The following is a 15,112-nucleotide window of genomic DNA, read 5'->3' on the forward strand; positions in this document are numbered from 1 at the left end:
GTCAGTAATTACTGATAATGACTATGATATATGGCTAATTGACTCTGGAGCCACGCAACATGTTTGTAGGCAGAGAACGTGGTTTAAAGAGTTAACACATTTTGCTAAAAGACAAGTAAGTTTAGCAGATGGGAAAAAACATTGAAGTATGTGGAACAGGTAATGTTTATGTTAAAAGCCTTAAAGAAACTTTGGAAAGTGATTTGTTTGTATCTAGGATTAGCCATAACTTAATAAGTGTGTCTTGTTTAGACCAAGCTGGTTTTTCAATTAAGTTCAGTGGAGGAGTTTGCAAAATAGAGAAAGCAAACGTACTTGTTGCAATGGGACATTTAAAGGGAAACCTCTATGTTTTGGATAAAACAGAAGAACGGACATGTTCTGCAAATGTATTAAATAATAATATGCCACATTACAAATGCATACATAATTTAAACAGGGATTTAGGACATGTGAGTTTGTAAGTATTAAGGAAAACTCAGCAATGTGTGAGCAATCTAAATTTAAAGAACTGTGATAAATTTCTAGATTGCAATGTCTGTAAAGCTTCTAAATCAAAGAGACACCCTGTGAGTAAGAAAAGCAGAAGAGTAAGTAAAAAGTGCTTTGAGCTTGTGCACATGGATATAATGGGTCCATTCCAAGAGTCACTGGGGGAAAATATGTTCTGTCTTACCATAACAGACAATTTATCCAGGTACTCTTATGTCTTCACTTTGAAACATAAAAGTGAAGCATTCCAAACGTTCAGGGAATGGGTGGCTATGATTGAGAGAAGATTTGAAAGACATGTAACCAGTATTCAGACTGTCACAGTCCCAGGGGTTTTAACAGGCAAGAGTCCAATAAACCAGTCCAATGTCAGAAGTCCACTAGATGCAAAACAGATACCAAAATGCCAGAGCCAAAACACAAACCATAGTCAGAAGTCACAGTCCAAAGCCGAGGGTCCAGAAGACAAGATCCAAGATGAGCAGGAGCGTGGATGCGAGCCAGAGAAATTGACTTGTTGCTTCCATGAGCTTACCAGCCGTCTGGGAGCTGCTTATATATTAAAACAGTCATTGAACTGCTGAAAGCCTTTCATTCTGTCAATACTCAGGGCTAGCTGATCTGATGTTTCTGAGGGCAGCATTCAGGCGATCCTCTGACCTTTGAGTCATAAGTCCTTGCTGAAGTCTGGCCCTTACCCTGACTACTGGGGGGAGGAGAATCTGGGGACAATTCAGCTGTCTGTGCTTCTAAAGAAAAAAGGCTGATTTTTATAGGGTATCAAATGGTGTAAAAGCTACAGGCTTAGTGACCAGTGTGGGAATGTAACCATCAGTAGATCAGCAAATTTTTGTGAGAACAAGAATTGGTCTTGTATACATGCTAATGATGAAGTATTTTTGCCACCATTTAATGATCAAAATAGTAAGAAACAAGTTAAAAAGGAGAACCTAAGTAAAATGGAAGCTGAGAAGAAGAATGGAACAAATAGTGAAGCTGAGGAGGAGAATGGAACATATGGTGAGTCACGAGAACAAAGTGAAGAAGTAGTAATTCCTAGGCGTTCTCAGAGATCAAATAAAGGTGTCCCACCTCAAAGGTTCAAAGTAACTAATGTAAACCTAATTATCAGTAAATCTGAAAGTTATGGTATGTTGGAAATCAAAAAAGCAGACCATTGTTGCTAGTAGTACTGAAGAGGCTGAGTACGCTGCTTTAAGTGAGCTGTGTAATGAAATCACTTGGTTTAAGCAATTGTTAAAAGATGTAAACATAATAATTGACTTACCTGTATATGTTTTCTGTGATAACACAGCGTGCATTCAATTAGCTGGTGAATGTAGGATTAAAGGAAGAAGTAAGCACATTGGAATAAGATTCTTTAATGTGAAAGATGCTGTTGAAAGTCAGTTGGTGGAATCACAATATTGTCCCAGTGAAAATAATGTATCTGACATTTTCACTAAACCCTTGACATTCAAGAAACAAGTGTATGTATGTAACCAGATGGGTTTCTCCAATATATAAAATTTAAGGAGGAGTGTCAGGATTTTGTTCTTTTGGTGAACAAGGAGTTAAATTTTAATATTGTAATGAAGTGCAGAGTCATGAATGTAAGGTAAAAGCCAATGTAATGACTTACAGCATAGAGGTGTAACAAGATGATGTAATGCTTGATTGTTAAGCAAGACCACATGTAATGGTGAAATGTGATTGGTTGTTCTGTGTATAAATGTAACAGAGACAGAACAGATCTTTGCCACTCAGCAGTAAGTCTGGTGGTCATTTACTTCTATGTTATTGTTCTGAATGTTACTATGCCAATTGTATCTTGCCTTGTATATATGTGTAGCCATAACCAATAGACTATATTATAATCACAAAGAACTCTCTCATATTGTTTTCTCTCCACGTCTAAGTTTCTAAGTCTCTAACTTTGCTAAAGTTAAGTGGGAAGAATGGAAGCAGTCTGATAGGAGGCTCTGTATAACAAGTGTCCTTAAGTTTCAAGGCTTGTCTTTTAAACAGAGTGCCCTTGCCAAGCTTCATATTCAACCATACTCTAAGAAGTTTTCTTGAGGCCAGATCCTCATTAAGCCTCTGGAGTTTTGGTCCCACGCCAACAGCTTGTTCCAATACAAACCATGACTGTATGTAAAATATTCAGTTACCAAATTCTTTGGTAATCATCAGATTTCATGATCCCATTCACACACTCAAGGCATCCAGTGCCAGAAGCAGCAAAGCAACTCCAAAACATCTTTGAACCTCCACCATGTTTGACTATAGGCACTGTGTTCTTTTTTTTTGAATGCCCCATTTCTTTTTCTGTAAACAGTGCCATGATGTCCTTGACCAAAAAGCTCTACTTTTTTCTCATCTGTCCACAGTATGTTCTCCCAGAACGATTGTGGTTTTGTCACATAAGTTTTGGCAGACTCCAGTCTTGCTTCCTTATGCCTTTGTGTCAGCAGTGGTGTCCTCCTGGGTCCCTTTTCATTCAGATGGCGATGAATAGTGAGAGCTGGCACTGTTGTGCCCTGTGTCTACAGATCAGCTTGAATTTGTTGAAAAGTGGACTCAACACAAAGGTTGAGTCCACTTTTCTCCATCTTAACTGGTTGCAAGTGTGATTACTATATTGCCCACACCTCTTACTTGTGACAGGTGTGTCGAAATACAAATTAAAGGAGCATCACATGCTTGAAAAGCAATTATTTCTTCCACTTTAGACAGGGTGCCAATAATTTTGGCCAGTGTATTTTTGGGTTTCTGTGTGTGATTGTATCAGATTTGACTTTTCTTCTCTGTGTTTTTGTGTTGTTCCAACGCAAACCAAAGAAATGGACATGTGAGTACCAAAACATTTGCAACTACAAGAATTTTCTGAGAGAAGGGTTGCATTTTCTGACGGAATTGCAAGGGTGCCAATATCTTTGGCCATGACTGTATGTAAAAGATTCAAAGAAGCCATTTTATCACCAGGTCCTATTACCTTCCTTTTATTCAATGACTGTTTTTTTAAATGTAAACTTTCAAATTAAAAAAGTTTGGTAGGGGCTTAGTCTGATAAAATAAAACTCCTATTACTTTTCAGCTCCTCCTCCTTTTGGTTAGTTACACTTAAAACAGACACAGCATTTTGCAGGGTGGGTGGGTAGGTTAGAAAACACATAATCAGATAAGAACTCAGTTTAAGCTAATCACTTGAACACTCTGTTCTTCAAGGTGCCCATCTTAGTGGCACACAGGAAAATTAATCCAGCAGATAAAAACTGCAATCAGCCATATGTCTGAGCAAAGATAACATCACAGGGCAATGGAACTATTTTTAAAAAGGATGTGTATTTTCTTTTGATGCAGAGAAGGACAATTAATTTGGACAAGAGACGTAGGACTGAAAAGACTGCAGTGGAATTCAGTTCTCTTACAATTCCCAAACTTTTTCGTGTTAAGAAGCTTTGCCCAATACAATTCTTCCTCTACATGCAACTTGACTGTTCAGCCTTCAGCCTACCTTGTTCCTGGATTGAAGGTAGCTGGTCATGTTGGTAGAGTATGAGGATGGTCTACCTACGTGATGATCATATTGGCTTATATTGACCTCCAACATAAATAGCCAATTATTCAGCTGGCCGACAAGCTAGGGACAAGATGGCAATGCACACAATAACTCTAAAGTACTGACAGATGTGTATGTCTCTTGCAAACCAGGGCACCCAATGGCCACACTTCCTTCACCTTTAGCACTCTGGGCCTACCAGCGTCATTGGGCAAAAATACCCTTTATTTGTAGCGCCAAGATGAGTTCTTCTTCTTCTTTATTTACTATTTAAAATATTTTCACCCTCAACTACATTTTGAGCTCCACACATTGAGCGCCAGTGGACGTTTGCCTCTGGCCAGTGCAACCATGATTCCCCGTCAGGCGTGGACTTTAGTATCATTTATCAAAAGTCACAACTAAGAGCGACTGTAAATTTTCATAGCAGAGGTAGGGAATGTGAAGTGTTGGTGGACTACAGCTCCCTCCCCATCCTTCAGCCATGCAAGGTGGAGCTGGTGTGAGCTGCCATCAAGCACCCCATGATGGAACGTTCCTTACAGATTTTGCACCGTATGCAGTTTTGCATGAGTTCATTTCCTTCCACTCAACTTCTGTAAATGACAGGCATATCATAATGAATTAAATATACTACAGAAGCTGAGATTTACCTAATGGGCAACATGCATTTGCCCAATGTCTAACCTTCAGTTGCATTTTGAGCTGAGTTTCTTCTCTGGGGTCATAATGTATACTGCACATGCTTTGGGGGCTGACTACGACGTTTTCCAGGCGCATTGCCAAAATATATACCATGTGAGATAGCTCTTTGTCAAACAGCAAAGCCAATTACACAAAAATCTAAAGTTAATTCATTTGGCAATGTCATGAGATGGGAGAAAAATTTTGGGAAAAGGTTGTTTCCCCCATCCCCAGGAGTTCTCTGACAAATTCTATGAAGAATGACTAAAAGAACTAGGTCTGTTTAGCTTAACGAAGAGAAGACTGAGGGGAGACACGATAGCAGTCTTCCAATATCTGAAGGGTTGCCACAGGGAAAAGGGTACCGATTTATTCTCCATTGTGCCTGAGGGTAGGACAAGAACCAATTGGTGGAATGTCATCAGAGGGAGATCCAACCTGGAAATAAGGAGGAATTTCCTGACAGTGAGAACCATTAAGCAGTGGAACAGCTTGCCACCTGATGTTGTGGGTGCCCCATGGCTGGAGGTTTTCAAGAAAAGATTGGACAGCCATCTATCCAGGATGGTATGAGGTCTCCTGCCTTGGGCAGGGGGTTGGACTAGAAGACCTCCAAGGTCCCTATGACAATTCTATGATTCTATTAAAAGTGCGACTGAAGCAATATCACACACAGTACTTCTTTTGCTGTTTCACCTTTGCCGTAACAAAAAAAAAAATCCACCTACCCAAGTGCAAAGACATCTGAGTGCTTGGAGAAAGGCAACTTGTCTTCTTCTGTGTCAGGTGACAAATGGCGGATAATCTCTGGGGCCAAGTGACACAACCATCCATTCTGGATGCGTAGTTTGTTCTCCCTCCTGAAAGGTAAAGGAAAAATTAATCACTAAGTCTTGATCAGTTCTGGGATTTTCACATCTGAAATAATAACAAAAATCAAACTGATCTCCTCCAACTCTTTAGGCCGAGTTCTGGTCTCTCTCAACTTTATTCTGTCTCTTATAATAAGATTCAGAGATCGAAGATGGAGGGAGAAGACTGGGCCGTTCTTCTGCAGTCTTCTTTCTGGGACAGCTGCTTTCCATTCTTTCATTGGCCTCTCTTTTACACTAGCCTTCAGAGCAAAGAACAACACACAGTTGTAAGAGATCTTAAACCAATGATGTGTGTTGTCTTTTATATATGTATGTTGTGAATAAGAGACTCATTTTGTGAAATTGGGTTTGCAAGGTTCATTAATAGCTATATAAGTAAACAAAACAGTAGGAACTCCATATCCTCAGGTTCAGTATCCACTGTTTCACTTATCCATGGTCTGAAAATATTAAAAATAAAAATCTAGAAAAACCATTTTCACATGTATTAACAGAACTGGCCAATGGAGGCAGCCAGAGACTGTGCTATGAATACTGTGTTTCCCTGAAAATAAGGCAGGGTCTTATATTGATTATTGCTCCCAAAATGCACTAGGGCTTATTTTCAGGGGACGTTTTATTTTTTTTCATGTACAACATTCTACATTTATTCAAATAAAGTCATGTCATCTTTTTATGATTGCTGCACAATGGTGGAGGGCAGGATTTCACTTGACGGGGGCTTATTTTGGGGATAGGGCTTATATTATGAGCGTATTGAAAAATCATACTAGGCCTTATTTTCAGATTAGGTCTTATTTTCGGGGAAACAGAGTACACTGTACAGTACAGTGGCGCCTCACATAGCGACGATAATCGGTGCAGCAAAAATCGCTGCAAAGTGATTTCGTTGATATGCGATATTAAAAACCCCTAGGCATGCATTGAAACCCCTTCAATGCGTTCCTATGGGCTTCAGACTCACCTTTAAGCGAAAATCCTCCATATGGTGGCCATTTTCGCTGCCCAGTAAGCGAGGAATCCATCCCAGAAAACAGCGGGCGGCCATTTTTTTTACCCGGTGGCCATTTTGGAACCGCTGATCAGCTGTTAAAAATCATCGCTTTGTGATGAATGGTAAGCGAAACAGGGTACCGATCATCGCAAAGCGATTTTTTCCCATTTAAAACATCACAATGCGATTGCAAAAGCGATCGCAAAAAGTTCACCGGTATGCGATTTCATTGTTAAACGGGGCACCCGTTAAGCAAGGCACCACTGTACTTGTTAGTGAAGAATACATAGAATGGTCACTTGTGCCCTCTAATGGCTAGTTCTTGTAATGCATGTGAAAATTCTTTTTCTTGTTTTTCCCCCTTTTTCCATGATATACTGTATTTTTCTATGTATAAAACAATACTTTTGTCTAAAATCTTTAGCTTAGAAATTGAGGGTCATCTTACACATGGAAATAAGCCCAGCTAGTGTGGTCATAGTGGGTGCTGTAATCTAGAGAAGCACTGCTTCAAAATTCTTTCTCAAATCATTTCAAAGGGTTGTTATGAACATGGGGGCGGGGAGGAAGTTTATGTTTCTCTGAACATCTAGGAAGAAGAAAAGGAGAGTCACAAAATGAAAAGATGAGTATCGAGAGAGGCCTCCTCTGGTCCGGCATTCTGTTTACCCCAGGATGCCTTTGAGAGGGACCACCATCAGAACACAAGTGCAACTGTATTTTCATCTCATATTTCCCACCAGCCAACACAGAAAGACATAATTATTAATTTCAGATAGATGGAGCCAGTTAGGTAGAAAGTCAAGGTGAAGTTCCAGATCTTGGGGGGGGGGGGGGGAACGGGGGAGAGAGGTTTGGAAAAAATGGCAGTTGCTAGTGCTCTTCCTTGGTTGGTGAGCCTTGGCAAGGCTTATCTGCCAGTGGTGGAAACAGAGATCAGAAACAGTGGGGTTTTTTTGGAGGGGGGCCACAACTTCCACAATCTCCCAGGCAGGAAGATCTGGGGAATTCTCAGAATTGTAGTCCCAAAATATAACTGTGCTCTGAGCACCTGTCTTTATGTCACTCCAGGGCAAACATCAAGGGAGGACCCTAAAAGGGTGCTGGGGTCCCTAGCAGCAGTACAGGGGTGCCAAGTAACTGGCACCAGTGCTGAAAACCAGCTCCCTATCTTAAGCAGTGACAAAGCTCCCTTTTCTGTCACTTAGAAGAAAGATCCCATGCAGTACAACTAATTAAGGCTTCTTGCTCTCCTTCAGAGAGGAGCCCTATAATTTTCTCCAGAAAGTAACAACAAACAAAATTGAAATATGGGGGTTTGATTAGAGCACTTGTGGGACTCCAGCGAATGCCAAGCAGAATTAGTGCAGCCCACCAGCAAGGCGGGGGGGGGGGCTTGTCGTAGCCTCTGCTGAGCCTGAGTCATCCTTGGAGAAGGCGGGCTGCTTGCTCCGGGGCAGATGTTGGCAGGTGCAAATTTGGGAACCTCCCCTGCTAAGTCACAGAACGCACACTGAGAGAAGCCGAGTGACCAAAAGCAGAGCAGAGCTTGGAAAAGCTACTTTTGGAGGACTGCAACGTAAATAATCCGCAGGCAAGCATAGCCAGGGACCATTGGTTTTTGGGATTTTTGAGGCTGTAGTTCAAAGAGAGAACCTCCACACTCTGTACCTGGGCGTAAGGATATTATTATTCCTCCTCAAACAGACAAGACAAAAGAAAACCACATTCAACACGCAAAATGAATTACAGCCAGCTGTGTGTCTTACACCAAGGCTCCAATGGAGGAAAAATAATTACATTTGTTTATGCCTAGAACTGAGTTCGCTTTAAAATTATATTTTACTAGAATTTGTAAACTTAAAAGTTCAAAGAACATGAAATTACAAAAAAAAAAAAGCATGTGGGGAAAATTGACACATTCGTCTATTCTGGAGAAGGAATGTGAGTGCTTGGATCTTCAAAGTCTTGCTACAAATCTATGTGCCTTTAATAATGTTGCTGAATCAGGGTGCCAATTTTCTGACAATGTCACTTCCTTGACAGATATATGCTAAGCAAAGAGTAACAAATGCAACCATTTTAATAACTTTTGAGAAAGGGGGAAAGAAAATGTTTTTTTTTCCCCTAATCGACTATCATGACAACTAGTTTATGGGCTTACTTTTCTTACAGAATGGAACTTTCCAAGCTTTCTGTTCCATGGAAATGGGTCTCAAAATAATAGAATAAGGTCAAGAAATAGAAAATTGCTACATGAAAAACTGGGAAGTGTATAGACACCTATGCACTCCCTGTGCGTGTATATATGTATGTGTGCACACACATGTATGTGGGGTGTGAATAAAGAAACACTGAACTCACTCACAATCTACTTAACCAGTTCTGCCTCACAACTGATACACAGATGGAGGAGGAGGAAGGAGGAAAATAGGCAGGCCATTATCTCTTTCTTTAATCCGGTGCCTTTTACACATCATAATTACAGAAAGATTAAAATAACGTGCTCTATCTCACTGGCAGCTTTGCAGTAAAACAATAACTGACTGTGAGGAAATCTTCACAATACCTGGAGTTTTATTTTTATTTATTTAATGAATTATTATTATTTTTAAATGTGGAGAATCTGAAAGTAGAGTAAGTTACATCTCAGTTAGGGACCACTGGCAGTGAACCGTCTCAGAACAAATTAATAGAGTTTCAGATGAAGGGATACATAGTGGAAAGCTGATTAGAAAAAACGTCTCCATGGTCACAGTATAGTTCTTTTTCACTCCATCCAGGCTGACAACATTTAGACAGAGACAGCCTTTGGATCAGGAAGGCAACAATAGTTTAACATTGTATAACAGAGAATGTGGGAATCTGCTTTACCCTTTTATTCCCCATGATTTACCCAGCCAAAAGCACCCTCTCCCATAGCTGTTTTTCTTCCTATAGGAAAACAATCATATGGGGATGCTGTCTTTTTTTTTCTCCAGATGAGAAAGCATCAACTTGGGGAAGCAGCCAAAGGGGAAAGTATTAAGAAGTAATTCCCTTCATTTTTTCATCAGTGTTGAACCTCATTCTGTTCTCAGTTAAATTAAAACTAACGCTTCATTTTCAAGGAACTATTGTTATGTTTCCTGTATATTGGCCAGACTCAGTCTCAATTTTATTATTATTATTATTTTGTGGGGTGGCACAAAAATATCTGGGGGAGGGAAATCTCTAAAGTGCTTTGGTCTTTCTCCCTTTCTGTAATTGCACCAGAATGTTGCACAATTTAAAATCATGAACATATATGCAATATAGGTAAACTCAAAAACAAATTCAATCTTGGCCATTTGCTAGATGTTCTTTTGTACATGTGGTATGGCATAAATTGCATGTGCTGTTTTTAAATTGAATTTCTCCACAGTCACAGAAAATTGTCCTGTGTCCAAGTAGCCACATTTTAGTTGATTATTCTTTGATATTCCTACTTTGCTTCAATGTCTATTAAGCGATTTCCAGAGAGTAGAGCTGGACTTGTCCTGGTGGGAGATATTCTTCAGCATCCATAAATTCAGCAATGTGTATTGTTTTTGCTCTCCATAGATTCAGTCTAGCCTCTTCTGGTTTAATATTTAGAACTTAAAATCTATGCAGAAAACTTTATGTTGATTTTAGCCATCATCTAGGGGGCTAAAAGGCATCAAGCAGTCAATTGCCACCAGAAATAACATGCTTTGGAAACTGGCTGGGTCAGATTGGGGTGTACACTTACAAACAATACACAATACCCTGTACTTTTCTACAGCAGAATATGTTATTGCTGTATGGTATAAATCAACACATGCTGAACAAGTGGAGGTAGCTCTCATGAAGGATTATTATTGGCTCCCAGAAAACTACCCCCATTGAAAAAGTCTATTATTTGTTTGGCATTGCCCTTTAAGAAGTATTTCAAGAAGTGCTGGCAAATAATGAATAAGGTAACACATCGCCAAACCCAGCCACTTCATGGACACAACACTCTAGTCCATGGCTAAAATCAAGGAAAGTACAGCACTTCTATGTGTAATAGGGTCTTACCTCACTGGAAAATAAAGTGAGGACTTTCTGTCAAAAATGACAAGCCACTGTTGTGCAGCCACCCAGCAGCTGCATACATTCTTTCAACAAAACACACCATTTGGTGGCCAGAGATATATTCCTGCTTCAAGTACAAGAAAAGGGAATAAATAGGTTTATGTATCTGGCCGTTAAGCTGGAGGCTGGGCATTCAGCACCCACTGCATCTCCCTGACAAGGTCTGGACTCGATGATCCATAGGGTCTCTTCAGCTGTGACCAAAAAAATTGCATCTTCCAACACAGCCTATTTTTAATGGGTACCAGACATGCGGAATGGCAGACAAATCTCTTTTTTGGAGAAAGCAAAAAGCTGGGGGCTAAGGAGGCACAGCTGAACGGCAACACCACTGGTCCTCCCAGCATCTCCTGTTACTTGTGCCAATTGTTCCAGTCTACTTTCTAATGCAGTCAGTCCCGAAAGTTGTCATTTCTGCACAGTGGGGAAGCAAACATTACTGTTCACTTCTGAAGTTTACAAAACATCTAATGGATTGTCTACACACATAATGTTAAGAACAGGCTGGAGTGGGCTAAACAGGGTCACTGGGCAGTCTGGCATGTCATTCGAAGCAATCCTCTCATCCAAATGGCATACAGACCTCAAGTGACCCTTTCTGATCTGCAGCAGCCTGCTGTCAATCTCCCAGTATCATGAAGTGGCTTGAAGAGAACCACTTCACAATAGAGACAAACTAATAACTTCCTTGGCTCCGTGAATGGGCCTTATTTCATTCATTAATTTTTTAAAAACAAAACAAAACTACAGTATGTACAAAGCCAGGGAATATGTATGACATCACTTTAAAGATCTAAAAGATTGATGGAAAGTAAATGAGTATTAGGAAAGCTAAGGTGTATTAGGGCAGTGCAGGGCAGGGCGGTCTGCTGCGAGAAGAATGTTTGCTTTTGGTCCATTTCCAGTGATTCAGACACACTGGAAATGGACCAAACCAGAGCAATCCTATCTACACCAAAAAAACAGAAGCCCCTGACAGGGTTCAGAAAAGTCCAAATAGGAGTGTTCCGGGGAAAAATTGGTTAATCCGGAGATTATGGTGTTTGGAAAAAGGAGTGAATGAACCCACCCCATCGTGGTCCAAACAGCAGGCTAAATGCCTGCCTGATGCACCCTAAATTAACTTAAAATGTGATGAAATGAGAGAGAGCGAAAGGAAAGAAAGACACCCTCAACATCTAGTATTTTATTTCCAATCAATGACCTCATCATGAAAGTTCTTTGGAATTCTTTCCCCTCTCCTAAAAAGTCAAGAAAAATCCTTACCTTTCATGGGGGCAAATGGTCTTGGTATGTATGTTTGTGTGTGTATGTGTGCGTGTGCGTGCGTGCGTGCAATTTTTACCTTAATATTAGTAGTTTCCTGTTTTGCTCTGAAAAAGATGGTGGTTGAAGAATAATATTTATCAAACAATTTAACAGGTGTACATACATGGAACTGGCAGCTGAACAAGACTATATTTGCCACCTACCTTCCTGCTTGCAGAACGCCTGATATGCTGAAGAGGCCAAAGTCTGTGATCACGACTTTCCCATTGTCATAGAAAACATTTTTAGATTTGAGATCTTTGTGGAGAATCCCCTTTGCATGAAGATAGCCCATCCCCTGAAAGAGGGGAGAGAAGAGGAACTGAGAGACTGGCTTGTGTTTCTCTAAAAAAATGGTGCACACACACATCCATCTGCACTCACTGAGACACTTTGCTGTGGCCCACACAGAAACGATTTAATGAAGAAAAAAGGTAGTTTTTAAACCCTCAGGCTGGAATTCTACTGGCATTTGTGTAAGGTCTGCATAAATTACTGCACCTAATGGTAGCTGACTGGGTATCTGGGTGCACCTCAGGAGCACAGTTGGGTGCATTAGCTGATGCATGACCCAGATGCACTCTGGCATCTCATCAATTAGTTGCAATTAGCTGTGGCAAGTTAAAGAAATCTTACCCAAACACCAACAAGATTCTTGCCACAGTGTCTTAAAACCATAGGTTTCAAAAATACTTCAGACACCAACCAATTCAGCTCCTAGAGAGGACCAGCTCAAGACATGTTGAGAAGAGAAAAGTCATGATGGCATATTCCTGCCTCTCCCCTCTTCCAGTTTCTAAGCTCTTTCCTTTAACATTGGGTCCCCTTGAGGAGAAGGATGGGGTATAAATATTTTAAATAATCAATTTGATCTCTCTTTTTTAATATATAGATTCTCAATCTTCATAGATGAGGAGAATGCTGTGTGTATAATATATCTTGCCTCAGCACACCTTTTGGCAAGACCCTTCAAGACATTCTAGTAGCCATTCTTTATGCAAATGCATTTCAATTATTTTGATGTATTGTTTATTTGCCTTTTATTATTTTTATTTTCTAATCTATTCAATTGAATTTAATCATATTCTTGCTGTGCTTGTTTTAAACCTCCCAGAGTGGTTCCAGGCCAGATGGGTGGAATAACATTGAAATGAAATGAAATGAATGAATGAAAGAAAGAAACAAAGAAAGAAAGAATAAATAATGCCCAAACTAGTGAAATGTATATTAATTATTACTGATGATTCATTAGTATTAGATAGATTAGTAGCAGGTTTACAGTTCATACCCAGAGCTCACTGTCAGTTCTTTGGTATCCTAAAAAGCAACAAGTAAAGTGTCCAAAAATTCATCAAAAAAGCGGATGAAGATACAAAACTGGAAGTGTAGACAATGTCCTCTGAGTTGTGATTTCTGGCTGTTGGTTTGGATCCTACCCTCTGAGCAGTTGTTCCCAGCTTCTGATAACCCGTGTTCCTGGATTGTAATTCTCAGAAACCAGCTGTGCTGACTGGGGTTTCTGGGCGTTGCAGTCAAATAACACCTAGGTTACCCAAGGTTGGTCAACAAAGAACAAGCTGACCATCATCTGCTTGGCCATGCTTCATATGTAAGGAGACAACTAAACTGATGCCTTTTCATGGTCTCTATAACAGGTTAAACTGTTCATACATTTTATTTTTTTGGGAATACAATCTAGTCGCTTAAGAGCAGCAATTATGGCATGGTGTTTGCATGGGTCTGAACTCTGCAATGCAGTTTTTTAATGAAATATGGAGACAAAGTATGTACAGAAGTGTATATGTTGGGGAAAGCAAGCAAAAATGCATGCATTAATAAAGGTAATATGCACAACATGTTATATTCAGGAAAAATTTGTACGAATATGCATCTACTAGGGAAATGGTCACAAAGTGTGTATGTAAGTGAAAATGCATGATATTAAAAAAACCTCTTGCAAAAAGGCTACATGCAAAGCTGCATTTCAGAAGTAACATAATGATAAGGAACAGTGGAGTGTTTTTGTGTCTGTCTAGTACACTGGTTCTTAACCTTTGTTACTCAGATGTTTTTGGACTGCAACTCCCAGAAGCCTTCACCATCAGCTCTGCTGGCTGGGGTTTCTGGGAGTTGAAGTTCAAAAACACCTAAGTAACAAAGGTTAAGAACCACTGGTAATCATCAGTAATTTTGATTTTTTTTTTTTTGCTTATTTTTAAAGGGCATATTTAAAGGCACCCTGAGAAGTTTTTTTTTCAAGATTCTATCAATCCAAAGAGCTCCTGCCCCAATGATAGGGGTCCTATGCGGGCCACAAGATAGTTTAAAGTAGTACCAAGAATGATACATAAGCAACATAAAGTCATTCCTGCTGTGATAATATTTACTAGGAATGTAAAATAAATCTGCATTAATCTTTCTTTCTTTCTTAATTTCCTTCACAATTTTTTCTAATGTGCAATCTGCAACATTAACAGCAAAAGCAGCTGCCTTGGTTTCTCATTATTCAGAAGAACTGTCAGCATCAGAAGCTCATTTTATTTTTCCTTCTTTTCCAGATCATATACAAATAAACGCATACAACTAAAAATGCATATCTTCAAAAAGTATATATAATGAAAAGCATGCTGTTTTCCCCATTTTTTTGCAGGATGGAATAACAAAATCTCAAAATCTGATACGAAACATGAAGAAAGTGCAAGTAGTATTCAGAGAAAGGCAACAGAATTGAAATGGAGAGTTTGTCATATCCCTCTCTATTATTACAAAATGATGTTATGAATAGAGCAATAGGATAGGTAGTTTCGTGCAGCCACAAAGAAGGCTCCGTGCTCTCTATTCCTTTAAAACAGTGGTTCCCAACCTATGGCATTCCAGTTGTTCTTGGACTGCAACTCCCAGAAACCTCAGCCAGTACAGCTGGTGGTGAAGGCTTCTGGGAATTTCAGTTCAGAAACACCTGGGTTACCCTAGGTTGGGAAACACTACAGTACTCAGGTGGGTTAGAGCACTGGTTCTTAACCTTGGTTTACTCGGGAGTTTTGGACTGCAACTCCCAGAGGCCTTCACCACCAGCTGTCC

General features: G+C 39.9%; 1 protein-coding gene across 2 annotated transcripts in view; it reads right to left on the reverse strand.

The window, feature by feature from the left end:
* Nucleotides 1-15,112, reverse strand: part of KSR2 (kinase suppressor of ras 2) — a 349,645-nt gene that overhangs the window by 30,180 nt on the left and 304,353 nt on the right. For both annotated transcript variants that reach the window (XM_078381644.1, XM_020812104.3), the window contains exons 16-17: nucleotides 12,196-12,329; nucleotides 5,467-5,598 (exon numbers count right to left, since the gene is read on the reverse strand). In XM_078381644.1, coding sequence (XP_078237770.1) covers nucleotides 5,467-5,598; nucleotides 12,196-12,329 — 266 coding nt within the window. The remainder of the gene's footprint in view (nucleotides 1-5,466; nucleotides 5,599-12,195; nucleotides 12,330-15,112) is intronic.

This window comes from Pogona vitticeps, chromosome 14, assembly GCF_051106095.1.
Source record: "Pogona vitticeps strain Pit_001003342236 chromosome 14, PviZW2.1, whole genome shotgun sequence".
Classification (NCBI taxonomy): Eukaryota; Metazoa; Chordata; class Lepidosauria; order Squamata; family Agamidae; genus Pogona; species Pogona vitticeps.